The sequence below is a fragment of the Tyto alba genome, unplaced genomic scaffold, assembly GCF_018691265.1.
Source record: "Tyto alba isolate M040663 unplaced genomic scaffold, T.alba_DEE_v4.0 Super-Scaffold_6, whole genome shotgun sequence".
NCBI classification, from domain to species: Eukaryota; Metazoa; Chordata; class Aves; order Strigiformes; family Tytonidae; genus Tyto; species Tyto alba.
Genome location: NW_024881327.1, coordinates 43,885,481 through 43,902,600, shown reverse-complemented (window position 1 = coordinate 43,902,600; position 17,120 = coordinate 43,885,481). Strand labels below are relative to the sequence as shown.

Below are 17,120 nucleotides of genomic sequence, written 5' to 3'. Positions count from 1 at the left end.
ATATCTTGTGAGCTTTCTTTACACTTCCACTGCCTGTTTACTTGGTAAGAGGTGACTCAGTGTGAGGCTCCTTCCAGGGTGATCAGCCTGTGATTTCCATGAGCCTTTGGACCTCTGTAAGGGATCACTTGAAATGGCCATTGAACTTCAGTGTTGACTGTGAAGAGCAGTCAGGTGAGGAGGTAGCGCACGCCTCATTTCATTAGGAAACTAGACTAAAAGTTATGACCTAAGCAAACAGATTTGAAAGAACGCAGAGACTGTATCCGTAGCTAACACAGTTAAGTCATTTGTTGTTTGTCTGCAGCAGACGGACTTGTTCGAAAGACTTGGAATTGGGGCTGATCTCTTCTGTCTGTCTTGTATCAAACTTGGTGTGTGTTTGTCACTGGCTGGCTTGTTGATAAGTTTGTTCATCTCCTGGTCAGGAGGACAGAAAAAAATAAAAAGCAGCCATGACTGTTCTTCATTGTAGGATGTATTTTTTGTGGAATTGTCTGGAGTCCTGAAACATTTTTCAAAACTTCAATATTTCTCTTTATCATCTTGAGTATAATCTGGAGATACACAGAAATAATAGGGCAAATTGCTATTAAAGTGGGGGAAAAATCTTGACAGCAGTACTTACTAGGCAGAGGAATAGTCTCCCAAGGGATCTGCTGGAAGCTATCACTTAAGTAGTATTAAAACAAGATTGGACAAGGCACTGGAAAATCTACGTTAGGGAACAGTCCTGCAATGACAAAGGGAGGGACTATATGACCTAATAGGATTTTTTCCATCTCTGATTTCTGTGATAATGTCAGGAGGACAGCTGCTTCCACAATCATTCTGTGCCCAGATTTTCTAATATTGTCTCCCTTTCCAACAGTTGTTCGTTTTAAGTGTTTATTCAACAGAGGAGGAAGGGAGAGTCAACTAGTGTGAGTTACTGATAACTTATAAAAATATGGCTGTTTTTGTAGGTTGCCAGCCAAATACAATGATGATTTAGTTACTTAAATTCTTTCCTCAGCCCATTTTCTGAGGGCCAAAATAATTCCGTGTAGTAAATGGTCTTAAACACAGCTCTGTTTATAATTTCTTTCTTGTTTCTTTCTTCCCCTCCAGTCCACCTTGGCTTGCCCCCAGTCTCCCAGGGAACTTGTACTGGAAAAGCTACAAAAGGGGCCGAGAAGCTAATTTACGGACACCATAAATTCTTCTATTGCTTTTAAAGGCAACAGTTTTGCTGTTGATTTTACAAAAACCCTGCCCACCAGTGCTTTTATGGGCAAGGTTTGCTTTGCTTGTGAAGCATACAGAGCCCTGTTTAATCCACCATCAGTCGACTCCTAGCAATTGCAGTGTATGTCCCTGATCATCTTAAATAGGGAGCAAGAAACAGCTGGAGTTTACTTTATAGTTTGACTTAAAATGCAGTGTGACTGAAAACCTTTAGGGAGAGAAAGGTTTTATTTTAGTGCTTATGCTATAGCTTTGTTGCCAGCCTAGCAATAGCTAAAATAATGCAAGAACACAGAAAGTAAACACATTTTAAAATAACAAGCTGTTGATTTTTATAATCAGGCGTTTCCTTTTGTTGTGTTGCCATCTATTTCTCAGTATTTGGCACAAAAAATATTTTTTTCTCTTTTTCTATCACCAGCAGTTTTTTATTAATTAAAATCTCAACTTGTGCTAAGAAACATATCATAAAAATAGATAAAATAAGTGTAATTGCCTTTTTTCTAAAAATATACTATACTTTGCATGATAATTCAGACCCAGATACAAACCCCTTTCAACCAAGAAAACATTTTCCATTTGTTTCATGATTTTCTATCAGTCTTCTAGCTGTGTTTTGCTCGGAAGTGGCAGAGGTGGGTTGCCTGCCTCCTGGTCCCTTTTACACGACAGGCCACACAGAGGCTTGGAAGGCTGTTGAGGTGCATGGAGTAGCTGTGTGACAGCCAGGGATGACTCCTGGTTCTCTCCTGGGGAACATGCCTGGGTTGCCTTAACATCTGATATTTAGAAACTTTATCTGAATTCCAGCACCTCTCTACTTGAGAGTGATCTGTGTGTAGCTACTAATTCTTTGGATACAGATTGATTTTTAGCTTTTTTTATCTTCTCCCCTTTAATTGATGAACTCTTAAGGAGAATTTATAGCAAACAGTTTTGGTTCCTCTCAACTTTTATTTTGCAAAACTGAATGAACCAAATTCTCTGCTGCTCCTAAAGTCAGCTCCAGACTCTTCTGGTGATGCTCGTGGGCCTTATCGCTGCCTATTCCTAGATGGAACCACCTTCTCTCAGCATGGATGGACATTGTATTCCAAATGATGCCTCACCACTGCCTTGTGCAGTGATAGTAACCCCTTCCACTGTTTCTAAAGAAAGAACTTTCCTTGGTATATCTTGCACTGAGTGTGTTTCTTTTTTTTTCTGTGGCTTCATTAACATTTAGAGCCCATAGTAAGATGACTTGGGAGGTTTTCTCTTCATCTGCTGTTTCAGCTAATGGTTTTCTGCATTGTTAGAGGAAGCTTTCATATCCAAAGATAACCTCCTGGGAATATTTTGAGGGTTAATGCAGTATAGGCTGTGAGGAGGTCAGATGTGCTTGCTTGGATAGGCAACTGCAGTGCAGTGATGGCCAGGCTGAGCTGCCTCATAGCAGGCCTCCACGTCCAGCTGTACTGGTAGCTGATGAACAAGCTGGACCTCCTCTGCTATTAGCTGGTGTTTTGAATTTCATGTGAATAAAAGTTGACAGTGTAGCACATTGGAAGTTATGCTTTCGGAAAGGTCTCTTGGGGCATATTTATGTGCAACCCAACTGCTTCTGTAAGCACTGAGGGGTATTTTCAGCACTTGACTAGACTTCTGTCTACAGCTGTCCTGTGATTTACAGTTACATGTCTATAGTATGTATGTTTCTGGTTGCTGGTGAAAACGGATGTATCACTTACTAAACATAAAGATGGGTCCAACTTCTGTATCTGGCATACTAACATGGCACTAAGTATATGTTGGGGAAGAAAGGGTTAACATTTTTCTAGCTTGCATGTCTGTGTAAATGTCTAGGAAAGTATAATCAATATATAGTTTTTTAAAAACTATTAATCACAACCATATGTTACTTTAAAATAAGGGAACAAATTCAGTAGGCACAGGCAGGAATGAGACTAGAAATGTCAATAATTTATATGTCAATTAAATGCCATTTATACCTCAGTGACTTATTAATTAAAGCATGAATCTTATTTTTTGTAGTTTGTTTTCTGCTTTGCCTTAGGGTTGAGCTACATTGTAAATCAATTGCCTTTCCTTTTGCAAAAGTCTCAGTATAGCAGAGAGACGAGACTAATTCTTTACAGCAGGGTGTACAAATTTCTGCCTGCAGTGTGGAAGAATGGTTCATTCTGAAATGTCTGTTACCCTGCTGTTTCACTAACAACAAAACCTAGTGATGTGTGAAAGGTACTTGAGCAGCCTATAATATAGGCATTAATACAGAAACGTGCAATAGAAGCGGCTCCATCTATACAAATGAAGGATTTCCTGTAGCATGGGCAGCCTTGCGAAGGCTATCAGAGCAGCAGAAGCATCCAGGTGCCAGTACTAATATTCAGTAAGAAACTGCTCTCTACGCCAGTTTTCTCCCATCACAAGAGAAGAAGGAAAACTGTTGGAAAAGATACATCTAAACAAAGCAGCATTAGCTCTTGCAACAGGAAACTGTCTAAGGTAGGAAACCTTAACTAGTACTTGCAATGCATAGTGTTTGCTGAGATGCAAGGCATTTTGCAGCTTGAGAACAGTCTCTGTTTTGGTGCCACTTGAGTTTGTCTGGGTCTGCTGGTTTGCAAAGGCAGGTTAATCATCTGTGTATCTTAACTTGGCTGGGTAAGTGTTAATTGACAGTTGGCTTAGACTTTCTGCTTTAAAACAGGGAGTTGTATCTGATGATCCTTATGGGTTCCCTTCCAACTTGAGATATTCTGTGATTTGATGATCATTAAAAATACTATCAACAAGCATATACATAGCAATGCAAATGTTTTTGACCTTAGCTTTGAGCCTTTCCTGTAGTCCAGTTGTGTTGTTTTAGATACATTCACCTTATCTTCCACCCTCATCCTTTCCCTTTTTCAACTACCTCTTCTCTCTAGAAAGATATTCAGGGCTACACCTATCCATATTTATTTTCTGAACTGTTAAAAATACAATGGGTGACATGTCAGGAAAAAAAACAGTACCTATTAAAAGGAACTGTTTGTATAGCTTTTACCCTGTAAATCAGTTTCTAGTTTTATTAAGGGAGAGCACTGAGCTACATTTGGTGATAGCTTAAGCCTGTTATATTTTTACCAAAGTAAGGGGTTCTGCAAACTATTTCTGAATAACACAAAAGAGAAGTTCAGAAGAATGACTATTGCAGGTTTTGTGTTATTTTGCAGTTGCTTGCTTTCTTTTTTGTTGAGGATTTTTCTCGTATGTGTGGAAAAAAGTCCTCAGTAGCACTGTTGTGCATTTGTGCCTGTGTGGGTTTTTATGTGTTAGAGTTTTAGTGCATAGTTTGATGCTTGAGCCTGTCAGAGAGGTGAATGGTGTCCACTGCCTTTTCCCATTATGCAAAAATGTAGTACCAGTTATCTTAAACTGTCTTAATTGATTAATTAAAGCGTCAAAGCATTGATTCCAATAGTCACCTTGATACCGTCTGAGCCTCAGACACAAACGGCATACAGTATGCCAGTTACAACGGGTCCCTAAGCGATGTGTTGCTGTGGTGATGCATTATTATCTAGTACTATTTGCCAGCATTTCAATATATTGACAGTGTGAAACACTGCACTGCACTTTCTGTATGTCTTCAGTTCCTCATCCTATTCTTTTGCGTAATTTCTTTCGTTTCTGGCCGTCTTCTGACTCCTGCCTGGGGCAGGCTGCGGTCGGCCAGGCCACTGCTCCGCAGTGCTCTGTACCTGCCCACCATCCAGCCAACAGCCCAAGCGCCTCCCCCAGCTCTCTCCTGTAACCATGACAGTGCTGCAGCAGTAAGTGCACTTAGTGGCAATGGGCTTTGTTGGTGAAGTATCTCCAGGATGCTCTGGCCCATGTTACAACGGTTTTGTGTGTCTGCTAGTAGCAGGAAAGCAGCCTATGCGAGTAATTTCTTGTATCTGTTAAGGTTTTTCATCCTGCTAACCTTCAGCATTTTTTGTGTTTCTTCAGATTTCCTTCTTTGCCCCAAAGTAAGAACTTCTGAATGGTACCTTGAACTGGAAATGTGTGGCTGAATCTGAAAATAGCAACTTCCTACTTCCAGGAAGGATTATTAATGTCAGTTCTGCATGTGGCAGCAGCATTTCCAGTCCTAGCTAAATTTTGGGATCTAAAATATCAGTCCTTATTCAGGCACAGAATGAGAGGCAGCTTCTGTCTTCAGATGTTTGCTGGCTGGATCACCACAACCAGTGTGAAAATAGCTGTTCTGGCTTCATCTGATAAATCATGCTGCCTCTCCAGAACAGTTTGGTGTTGGTTGCAGCTTTGTTCTTCCCATCTGAAATAGGTGGGTTAAGTGCACAGCTGCAAATTCAAAAAGGAAGGGTAATATGTCTGCAAGTCATCTTTCTCCTTCTTTGTTGCCTCTCCCCTATCAAGGGATGGCAGAAGCAAGAGCCAGATGCAGCTTGTCTTGGCCTGTAAGTGAGTTTTAAGGAGTGGGAGAGGAAAATGGAAAAGAAATAAAGGAGATTGTTGAGCAAATGGGAAACAGGAACCTCTTCCAGTCTCAGAGGGTGGCAAGAAAAATTTGCAAAGCTGAGAAGAAAGAGACAAAAGAGGCAGATCACACATTGCATGACAAAAGCAACTGACTGCAGAATCAATGATTTTAGGCATGACAGACCATTTGGTTTACAAGATCATGTACCAAATTCTGTAGAAAAAATGTGCTGTTGGCCTTTTCCAGCTTTTGTCTGACTGCAGCATGGCTGAATTTGCTCCTGAGTCAGAACTTGTTTCCAGATTTCACAGAATGAGATTATATTTATAATAGTGCTGATTTTTCTTTTTATTCTTTCTTTTTCTGAATTATTCCCTTTAGGGCTTTTTAATTATTTTTTTATTTCTCCCACAAACATCAGAAACTTCTACTTTTGAGAGTCCAGTGTATAGTAAGTTACTATCATTCTGAGATAAAAGTCCCTGTTCGTACATTCGATCTGCACTTTATACCTGGGAGAATAAAGAATGTGTGGGAGGCAGTAAAAATGACTCAAATGTGGGTGGGAAGTCTCAAGGCTCTGTAAAGTACAGTGGGATGAGCCAGAACCAAGACAATATGAAATGACTGTACATGAGAGACAGCTAAAGCTGTAAGTAATGCTGCAGGTGCATGTATTGAACATTTCACATGACTGTTTCTTGGCATCCAGTGGGGTGATAAATGAATCCAGTAAGGAGAATATGAGGAGAAGGATTGATTCAAAACATTACACTACATTTATGTTGGTGTAAACCCTGTTGAAAATGGTTCGTTTGCCCTGGCGCACCACTGAAGTGACTCAGTGGTGAGTCAGGTCCACTGTGACTAAGAGAATTAGTAAAAATTTTCCTCTTCATAATTCTCTCTGTCTCCTGGCTCTCACACTTTTCTCTCCTCTGCACTGTTTTCTAACATAAGCAATATATATTTTGCCAAATACCTCTGCCTTGATAATGTTGACTGTCCCTTTCTACCCAGTAGATGACATGACAGCTGTTTACTAACTTAACCATTATCGTAAACAATTATGACCAAGTAATCCTTCAAGTTATTCTGTAGCATATGCAAAACTCTGGCTTTGCTAGAAATGTGAATGGAGATTTTATGTGGTTACACTTAAAGCTGGTAACTGAACACAGTATTCTACTCCAAGTAACAAAGGCTATCTGATTTTCTGAATGATATGTCTAATTTGAAAATATCCCATAGAATCCAGTTTATGGAGCCAGTATAGTCCACATAATACGCCACTACATGGATGCAGTGGCAGAGTTAATGAGCATGTGGTCATTGAGAAACACTTGACGGTGCATTGCTGTGCACCTTCTCCATGGTTGTTGTGGTTTGAGCTCGGTCAGCAGCTAAACACCACGCAGACACTCACCCATCCTCCCCCCACTTGGGAATGGGGAGGGAATTGGAGGGGCAAAGGGAGACTCACAGGTTGAGATAAAAACAGTTTAATAACAGTAATAGAATAATATGGAGACAGTATAAACGGGTAATGTATAATACAGTTGCTCACCATCAGTTGACACCAGCCTGCTCCCAGCTGGTGATCCCAAATACAAAGACACCACGGCGACACTCTTGGAAGTGAGAGCCCCGCCCGGCTCACTCCTTCCTTTATATAGTGAGCATAATGTCACAAGACATGAAATATCAGCCAATCCGGGCCCAGCACTCCAGCTGTGCTCCCCCCACCCCCACACATAGGTAAGGGCACATGCAGCTGGAGAGCCCTGTGCATCAGCCCTCCTCCAGCTACCAAAAAGAACACGAACTCTATTCCAGCCCGAACCAGGACAATGGTACTCTTGAGATAAAGACAGAAGGACAAACACCTGGGCCCTAGATTTTATGCTGCCTTTAGGTTTAAACCCACATGGCACAATCCTGTGTTGAAGTGCTGGCCAAGAAGGGGAGGGTTGTACTACCAGGTGGGAATAAACACAAACAACCCCTGATTTCAGCCTAGTAGGTAGAATAACTTTATAGGAAGATTTTCTGGGCCAGTTCTGTGCTGTTAGGTCAAAAAGTTATTAAATAATAACTAATTTAGTTCCGGGAGCAGGAACTAAAATGTTAGCTCAGCCAGTCAGGGAACCTCATTTACTTACAGAAATTGTGAATTTGCCTCTATAATTCAATGCAATGACTGGTTGGGCCATTTAATATCAAAATGCTGTATCTCATTCAAAAAGTTTATTAAATTTCCTAAAGATAGCTATCTGGAGTTCCTTTTTATACCTGTATTTCATTATCAGTTTCCTGTACGTTTATGACACCTAAGAAAAGGGACAGTTCATTCACATAATGGCTTAATATGCCAGTAAAAGCAATCATTTGGGGAATGAATGAGGAAGTATAAATGGGATTAATTAAATACCCACTAAAGGAGTTTAGTGGTTTTCCACATTTTTTGATTTGCATACTCTGAAAAAAATATTCCAAGTGAAGGTTTCCAACTCCTCAATGTTGAATTTAAAATTAAAATTATAGATAATAAACTTCCCTCACCCAGTGTTAAGATGTTTTTCTCCCCAGATCTACTCATAGGAATCCATGGACATAAGCAGATTCATTTATCAAGGAGTTATGTCTTGGTTTTATGTTCTATTTCAGTATGATGTATATACATCAAGCACACTGTGATTTATTTTGCTTTCTTATATTCAATTATCAGTGCTTGGAAATGCATATGGGATATGGTGTACAGTTGACTAAACACTAAACCTGAGAGCAGTGTGCTGATGAAGACCACCAGTGTAGAGGGCAATTTCAGCAGGAGCACAACTAGTAGAATGAAGATATCCCTCTTTTATTTAGCGTTTGCTAGACCACATGAAGGGTACTGCATCCAGATTTGTGCCCTCCCATACCAAAAGATGCTGATTAACTGAAGTGAGTTTGTGGAGGACCACCACGATAGTTGAGGGCCTGGAGCACATATCCTGTGAGAAGGTGTTCAGAAAGCTGGATTTGCTCAGGCTGTGGAAGGAATGGCTTTAGGGGAACCTAATAGCAGCATTGCCATACCTATGAGGAGGCCCTCGAGGATGTGGAGACAAGTTCCTTACTGAGGCACATGGTGAGAGAGCAGGAGGCAACTGTCAGAAACTGAAAGAGGGGAAGTTCTGATTGAATAAAAAGAAAAAAAAAAATCACTGTAAGGATAACTAAGCATTGGAGCAGTCTCCTCAGGGGTTGTAGTCTCCATCCTTGAAGGTTTTCAGTACCCAACTGGACAAATTACTGAGCAGACTGGTCTGAATTTAGCATCAGCCCTCCTTTGAGCTGAACGTTGGATTAGATGACCTCCTGAGGTCCTTCCCAACCTGAATTATTCTATCATTCTGTGGTACACTTGAACACCTACTGACTTTAAACGTATTACGATGTGCAGTTGAAGAAATATGTGCCCTTGAATGAATGTGAATGTCCATGTGAATTAAAATTATTTAAGTAATGGAGACAACAAATAGAAAAGAGAATAATTTATTGTCTAAATTGAAGTTTTAAACTTCTTCCCATCACTACAGTACCTGAGTATTTTTCCCCTTCCCATCCCCAAAAAAATAGTAATTCCCTCCCACTTAATCCTATAGCAGCAGTCAAGTCATATGTCTTTCACAAGAGATTTAATCCTTCATTTCAGGGTGAGAAGCTGCCTGATGGAAAGGCCTATTGATTGTTGGTGGTTTTGTGCTTTATTCTGTTTCCCTTTGCTTGGACAGGTGATCATCTGGTGATGACCCAACTCTCCAACAAATTTGTTACATGTGAAAAGCTTTTAACTTAGAATAATTTATACCGGTTCTGTGGGCTTTTTTTCTGGGTCATGCAACTGTGCCATGTCTTGCCATACCAGCAGGCTCAGTGTTTTGTAGGCTGACTTCAATTATCTTTGTTCAGGATAGGATGCAGTTAGGATCTGGTCTGGAGATTTTACAGTATGATGATTGCAGGATTTGGACCTACCTCAACAGATGACACTCAGTGGTAATGCACTATTACAGCAAGCTATATTGTATTATACCCTTAAAAAAGAAAATATGCTTTGATATGATTGAATCATTGCAGCAGTCTAACCTTTTCTCACTTCCACAAACTCTTTACTCCCAGCAGTAAAAGGTGTCAGTTACCACTGTGCATTTTGATAAAATACATTTTTTTGATTATTATTTTTTTCATTTTTACAGGAAAAAGTTTACTGAAAACTTTTGATTCTCAGGAAAGGGACCAAAGAGTTTAGTTAACACATGGAATGATTTTGTCTACTTTCTTTCTTCCCTTTAGTAGCTACTTTACTGAGTAATGCAGTGAGATAGGATGTACTTAGACTTCATGGGTGAGAGAGTCATCAGAAATCATAAGTCTTCATTCCGGGACTCAGCTTGCACTTTGAACTTTAGGCTGCTCTGGTTCAATCCCTCATGTGTCAATCAAAGTGCAGTTGTCACTCATCAACTGCAGTAAAAAATTACATCAGTCACACTCCTAGCAATGGCATGAGAGGTCAGACAACCAATGTCATTGTGATAGAGTTACAATTATTATACATACTATCTTTTATATATTCTACCACTTAATCAGTTAGTGAAGCCATAGCCAGAGAACGAGCAGAGGTTTTCACTGAGCTGTCTGCAATGATGTAGTATCTTTTTTCCTGAGCTATGACAGCTAATTTAAAACCCAACCTTAACTAGGTAAGGTTATTCATTCCAGTACAAATTACTCTGGTTTTGCTAGCGTTGCATGTTTCCCATGCCTGGTGTTCATGCTGCCCTGCAGACATTAGGATAACACCCCTTACTGTCTTCAAATTGTCTTTAAATGATGTGATTCACATTTGTCACACCAGGCTCATTCTTCTTTTATCTAGTTCAAGCCCTGAAGTTATGAGAAACGAGAAAAGGCAGTTGTATGTACTTCGTTGCAGAGCTTTCTGGTCCTGTTTTAAGTGAAGCATGGGTTTACTTGTCGTTATGCTGTGGGGACAGGTAGCAACACTGAAGTGCCCCCTGTGCTTAGGACAGGGAGTGCGGGGAGGTCCTCGGCTCTGCTGGGAGAATGTTCCTTACATTGACCCAGCCCAAAAGGCTGTCCCTGCTGTGCAGAGCAGATTTACCATTCAAAGCGGTCTGTCATACCTAAAGGGAGTGAAGTAATTCATAATACTTCGTCTCAGAGCGTTAAGGACTGTTTTGAATCCACCTTTAAATTACACGCTAAAACATTGACTTTGTGATTTTGAAAAGCTGGTGTAGTCACTTGAAGAGAAGTTAAACTGTTGGTAATGTACTGTGTTGCTAAGGTCATGCTTTGCTATTCAGGTTTGAGGAAATCTCAGTTGAGAATTAATCTCCAAATTGATCTTCATAATAATACTGTCTTCAAATCTGGATGCCTGGGCACAACGACCTGGTGCAGTCTAGAAGCAGATATAGGATATTGAGAAGTTTTCTTACAATCTACCACTTGAATCATGAGAGATCTCTGAGAGAGGAATGTCGCTTCTTCAGTGCTATGTGTGTGTTGATATTTTATTAAACACTGAGACAACAGTCTGTCAAACTAAGCTTTCAAACTGTGCAAAGAAGAAGTAACCATATGGTTAGGAATTTGTTTGCTGCACTAAACTCCCTCACATCATTATAACCAAGAAAAGAAATAATAATGAGGCCATCATTACAACTAAACTGAAAACATAAAACAGTTGCTGCCCTAAGTTTGTAAAATTTTTGGGCTCTGCTGGAACTGATTGTTCATCTATGAGACTGAGCCTCTGAAATAGTCTGAAGAGAGAGGACAAAGAGACACTGATGAAAACCTCCTTGGCATGTACCCAAGTGAGGTTATGATTCACATAGAGACTCAACACACCCAGGTCCTAGGTTTGAATATAATTTATAGTATCTAATCAGTCTAACTGTATGAACGTATCAGGGAATATTATTAATTAATTCCTGCATCAAGTCTCTAGCCTCAGATTCTGCTCTCGCCTCCTATTTAGAAAGATGGTGTGATCTGTTTCAAATACTTAAAGTTATGAAGAGTCTGCCACGTCTCATCTTCTGTGCTTTGGTTAGAAGAGGGATAAAATTAAAAAAAAAAAAAAATTAAAAGGGGGAACAAAAACCACTGTCAGCACTTAGACTTATATGAAAAGTTTGATTATGTCCCATTTTAATTCAGAGATAGTTATGGAAAATCTGTTGGAGTTATCCTACTGCAAGCGTCAGCAAAAGGATCACTATACCTTTCTCCCCTGATTTTTCTGTTATAATTGTATCTAAACTGTAAAAGAGGTCTCAACATTACATTCTACAGTTAGTTGATATTACATACTATACAAAGGGAATTAAAATTATGGATTTGGTTGTACTGTTAAATCTGGGGAAAGAGATTTTACTCTGTGATGCATCCAAGTTATCTGAGAATGTGTTCTGACCGTTTATTTTAGCAAAGGAGTAATTGAATTCCCCTAGAGAGCGTTAGCCTGGGAATTGTATCAGCTGTGCTAAATCAATTGAATTACTGAGGCTATGCCTTGCATTAGCAGTGCTTGTGCAGTAGAAATCTTCCAAGGGAAATTATTTTCAGCTTGATATTCCGAACTTAAGTTTATCTGGTGATAGTTAAATACTTTCCTGTGCTCAAACACCTGCACTCAGGCAAGCAATTTAAAACCTGAGGTTTAAGACCAGTACTGATACTTCATGGTCTGATACTTCAGAGTGTCAACACAGTTAGTAGTGACCATCTTCCATGTCTAAAGTTGCAAAAATCACTTAGTGGTCTGCACAAATGGAACCATAAAAAAGAAGAGTGAACTGGAACAAAGCTATTTTCAAAATAGCAATTCTGATGTGATGCATTGCTCTTCCTTATTGCTTATTTTAAAGTGCAGCAACAGGTTTTCAGGGGTGAATCAAGTTAACGCTGATGAAGTAAAACCAGAGATTTTTTTAACCTAAATTTACCACAATCCTGTGTTTGATGTTCTTCGGTATAAATACCTCTGAAAGTTTTGACATTCAGTAAGTAAGTGTTAAATTTCTAGATTAATAGACGGGGATTTACAGTGCAGTGCTGTGAGAGCATATTTACATGCTGAAGACAGTGGGGCAATGCTTAATAGTAATTTCTTAAATGCACACACAATCCTAGTAGCACTTTCAACCTTTTTCAGATAAGCAGGTTATGAGACATTCTACATGGACCAAAATTAGCTTATTTTTAACTCCAGGAGAATTTCTACTGTAGATAGACTTAGCTTAACTATAAGTTAAACTTAGTTTAATTTAGCTCTAAGCTATAGTGTTACTTTGTCTCCTGGCTTTTGTTCATAATGGAAATGGCCTTAAGCCACTCAAACCATGGGCCATTCTGTCTAGCACAGAAGAGAGCCGGGTCAAAGAGGAGGAAGGAGATGCCAAGATTTGGCTTTCAGTTGTGTAGGGATTTTGAAGAGTGAGGACTTCTGGGAGTATGCACAGAGTCAGCTTTGGGCTATTGAGCTCTAGTTTGTGAGTGTCATCTGAAAGATGGGGTAGGGGTGCATTTTGGATGGTCTGGCCCACATCATTCACTCAGAAGAGCACAACTCCCTGAATGCTATTTTTGTCCCTGACAAACCAACATTGCCTTGTGGTGCTGCTGTCCTTGCCTGTGGGAACCAGAGCTAACAAGTTTGCCCACAGTAAGCTGTAGAACTGAATTTTGGCCAAGATACCAAAATTGAATCTTGGCTTTTTTTTTCTTCCTGATAGTCACTTGAGGTTCACTTCACTCTTGTCTGTATTACACATTGATGGTCTGATGTAGACAAGCCCTTGCTCTTTTATAGCATGTAGGTGTCTCCTCTTGAGAAATACACAGAGGTCAGTGGTGAACCAGTTTAAATTAATAGGGTTATAAGATAGTTGGAAATTTAAACTTATGGGAACTGAGTTATTAAGCTGTTCTGAGCAAATTTAGGGCTCAGTCCTGTGCTAATGCCAAGCAGTGAAAACAGTGGTATTAAATTACGTGGATTAATATCAGAATGATTGGCAAAGCTCCTGGCTTGTCTGTGTGGGGGAGTTAGTGCACAGTACCCAAAAGTGTCAGCTCTGAATTTACAGTCCTGTAGGCACATCTCACTCATTCCTCATGGAAACCCTTTAGTACCTGTTACCTACAAGACACTTTCAAATCAGGTAGAAACATTCTTGCACAAGGTGGTTCTTGCTGTGTACTAAGATTATATATTCAGTGGCATCATGCTGAACATTACAGTTGAGTCGCAAATCCATGCTCAAGGTTAAGACCTCCCAACTTCCTTGTGCAGGTAAGTCCTAGGCTACCTTGTGCTTGGTGCACAGTACGGTTGTTTACAGGGAAAATGTCTTCACTATATAAAATCATTTCCGTTCTGTAAATTCAGAGACTTAACTATTGCACATGAACTTTTTTTGTGTAGGTAACACCATAATTACATTTTAAATCATGAATTGTCTATAATCAAAAATAAGCATTGTGGTTGTAGGAGATTGTTGAACTAATTTGCCTTAAGTAATTTACTGTAATTAATCATATTCTAGAAAATGAAAGAAAAACTCTTCATAGTGAAGCTGCTAAATTGATCGGTATACTTAATCATCTGTACTTTTTTCCCCAAACAGGCAGGAGAAAAACATTACCACCCAACCTGCGCACGATGTGTCAGGTGCAGTCAGATGTTTGCAGAAGGAGAAGAAATGTATCTTCAAGGTAAAAGCAAAGAAGCAAAAACCAAAACAGCTACACTTGGCAGCATGGCCCTCTTGCCCGTACTTGCTAGCGTGGCTGAGCTGCTTTGCACATATTCTCACTTCGTAGCTACCAAAGAAGGTGAAGAATGCAGTCTTTAGTCTAAGAAAAAGCAAAACCAAACCCTAGTTGCTTCTTGCACACCTATTACTTCTTTTTCAGTTCAAATCCAATAGCAAGCGTGAATCACAGAAAGAATGAGTGGTAGCAGTTATTTCCTGCAGATGGAAGAACTTGACAGTGAAGATTATTAAAATTTCCATTTACTAAAAAAAATTGGTTTTTTTCTGCATTGATAAATGATCCAGATGAAAGTCAACATACTTGTGGGACAGCAGGTTCCCTAAAGCTGCTGTTACAGTCCTAAGACCAGTTCTGTACCCATTGTCCATTTGAGTATGAGGAGAAAATCTGAAGGTTCTTATCTGAATTCCCCTCAGACAGACCTAAGTGCCCTCAGAGGGTGGAGAAGAGGATGCCATGGAGCTGAAGCCCTTACACTTTATGCAGCCATAAGGTTGAAGAGGAGAAATTCAGTATTTCTTGTCAGGGAATTTCAGTGGTAATAGAGGATGACTTGCATAATAATTTATTCAATGGAAGAGAATATATTTAACATAGATATGAGCTAAAATCTCTATCTCATATGTAGCAACCTCTAGCAGTACTAAACTGATCAAAGAGAACAATGTCTACACAGTTAAATACAAGGTCAGATACTAAAGAAAATGAAAGCTTTTGCTTGTGTCTTTGGCTGGCAGTATCTTTTCAAGGGAAAACAGAAAAGAGAAGCTCAGTAGGATGTAGGAACTGCAAGGCTGGTGTATTATCCTGAAGTCACATGCCTGCCCAGATCGGTATTACAACTTTGCATTTGTCCACAGTTTTCTAGAAGCATACTTTGAAATCATTCATTATGCTGGAAAAGTTAGCCTTTATTTAGAACACAACAGTGGTATCAGTAAGATCTAATTATAATTTAGTATGTCATTTAAAATGGCAATTTTATTGTCACTTTGGTTTGCAAAAAGAACTAGCTTGTTAAAGGACATAATGATCCTTGTCTGTGCTCATGGCTTCTCCCTCAGGAGCCAGAAAATGCTGTGGTTCTTCCAATTGCAATGTAGCTTAGCAGTACTAAATCTCCTGGGAAATCAATACTTTAAAAAAAAGATATCAAACTACTGATTTGTTTCTGGATTTCAAACCCTCTGAAACTGGGTTGCAAGAGAATTTTCTTTTTAAGTTCAATTTCTTATAAGGGTGGATATTTGCTAGGTTTTGTGTTGATTTTTAGTTCAAATAACCACAAAGTATGCTCAGGTCCTGTTAATTTGGACCTATATTACTTTACTTTCTGATGCATGAAACATTCATACCAGCTTACTATCATACGCTTTTTGTCTTCACACAAAAATCAGTTTCCATTAAAAACTGGTGTTAACTACATGAAAGATCTGTGATTAGGTATTTGGACTGCCTGACCTAATGTGTTAGATACAAAAAATGTCAGTGTCCAGAATTTTATAACTCGTTCTTCATTCTCTTAATAAACTACTGTATAGTTCCTTTACGTGTTGCATGTTCCTTAGCAGAAATTGAGTCATCAGTGATCATACAGCAGATGACTTCTGGTTGAAAGGACTCTTCTTTCTTCTGCGTGAAAAAGTTTCCCAGCTAGTTTCGCTTGACGACAGATAGGAGTAATTAAAAAAAAAAAATTGATCTAAATACTCTTTAAAACCATTAGGAAGATTTACATCAACTTATGCAGCAGTTGGGAAAAACTCTTTCAGTGGGCCAGCTCAGACCCACTCGTAATTGGAAGATAAATTACCACTGAATTTAAAGGTGATATAAAGATGTTTCTTAGTGGTTCAGTTCCAAAAAACTTCAGTAACTTAGTAGACATAATTTATCTGATCTGTACTTATAGATAGTCTTTTACTGCTGGAGTGTGGGTTCATCTGGGTTATTTCTGTGAAATAAATTCTAATGATCTCCATCTGTCTTCTGGGAAATAGACTTTCTGTTTCTATCATGTTTCCAAAATCCACTGGTTAGAAAACTATCAAACTGCTGTGAAAACAAAGCATTTCCAATAACTCTTCTTGATGCTCTCCACCCAGTATAAACATTAAATATTTATAACACAAAGGTTCTCAACTTCCCATTTAGCCAGGCAGAAGTTGCAGTGCACTCACGCTATTTAACAGTGCGGAGCTTTAGGTTGTGTCTTGTCCAAGTTCAGACTGGCTTAAACATAAAGTTGCTTCTTTTACTATTAAAATCTACAAATAATTCTTTTATTTTATGTAGTTACACACATTCCCTTCCCATTGAACACTGAGTACTGAACGTTGCGTTCAACTTTTAAAAGATTTTTCTTTTCCCTTGTGACTAATGCAAATCTATTAAGTTTCTCACACTTAAAATTTACTTATATATCTGGAGTTCATAATCCTCTCTTTAATGCTTACATGCCATAGAGAATTGGTTCATTCTGTATTTCCTGCTTCCTCCAGGATTGGTATTCCCCTGAATTTATGCAGTTATTTAG

General features: G+C 39.2%; 1 protein-coding gene across 17 annotated transcripts in view; it reads left to right on the top strand.

The window, feature by feature from the left end:
• ABLIM2 (actin binding LIM protein family member 2) overlaps window positions 1-17,120 on the top strand; it is a 145,317-nt gene that overhangs the window by 74,291 nt on the left and 53,906 nt on the right. For all 17 annotated transcript variants that reach the window (XM_042808152.1, XM_042808158.1, XM_042808154.1 and 14 more), the window contains exon 7: window positions 14,434-14,521. In XM_042808152.1, the coding sequence (XP_042664086.1) occupies window positions 14,434-14,521 (88 nt within the window). The remainder of the gene's footprint in view (window positions 1-14,433; window positions 14,522-17,120) is intronic.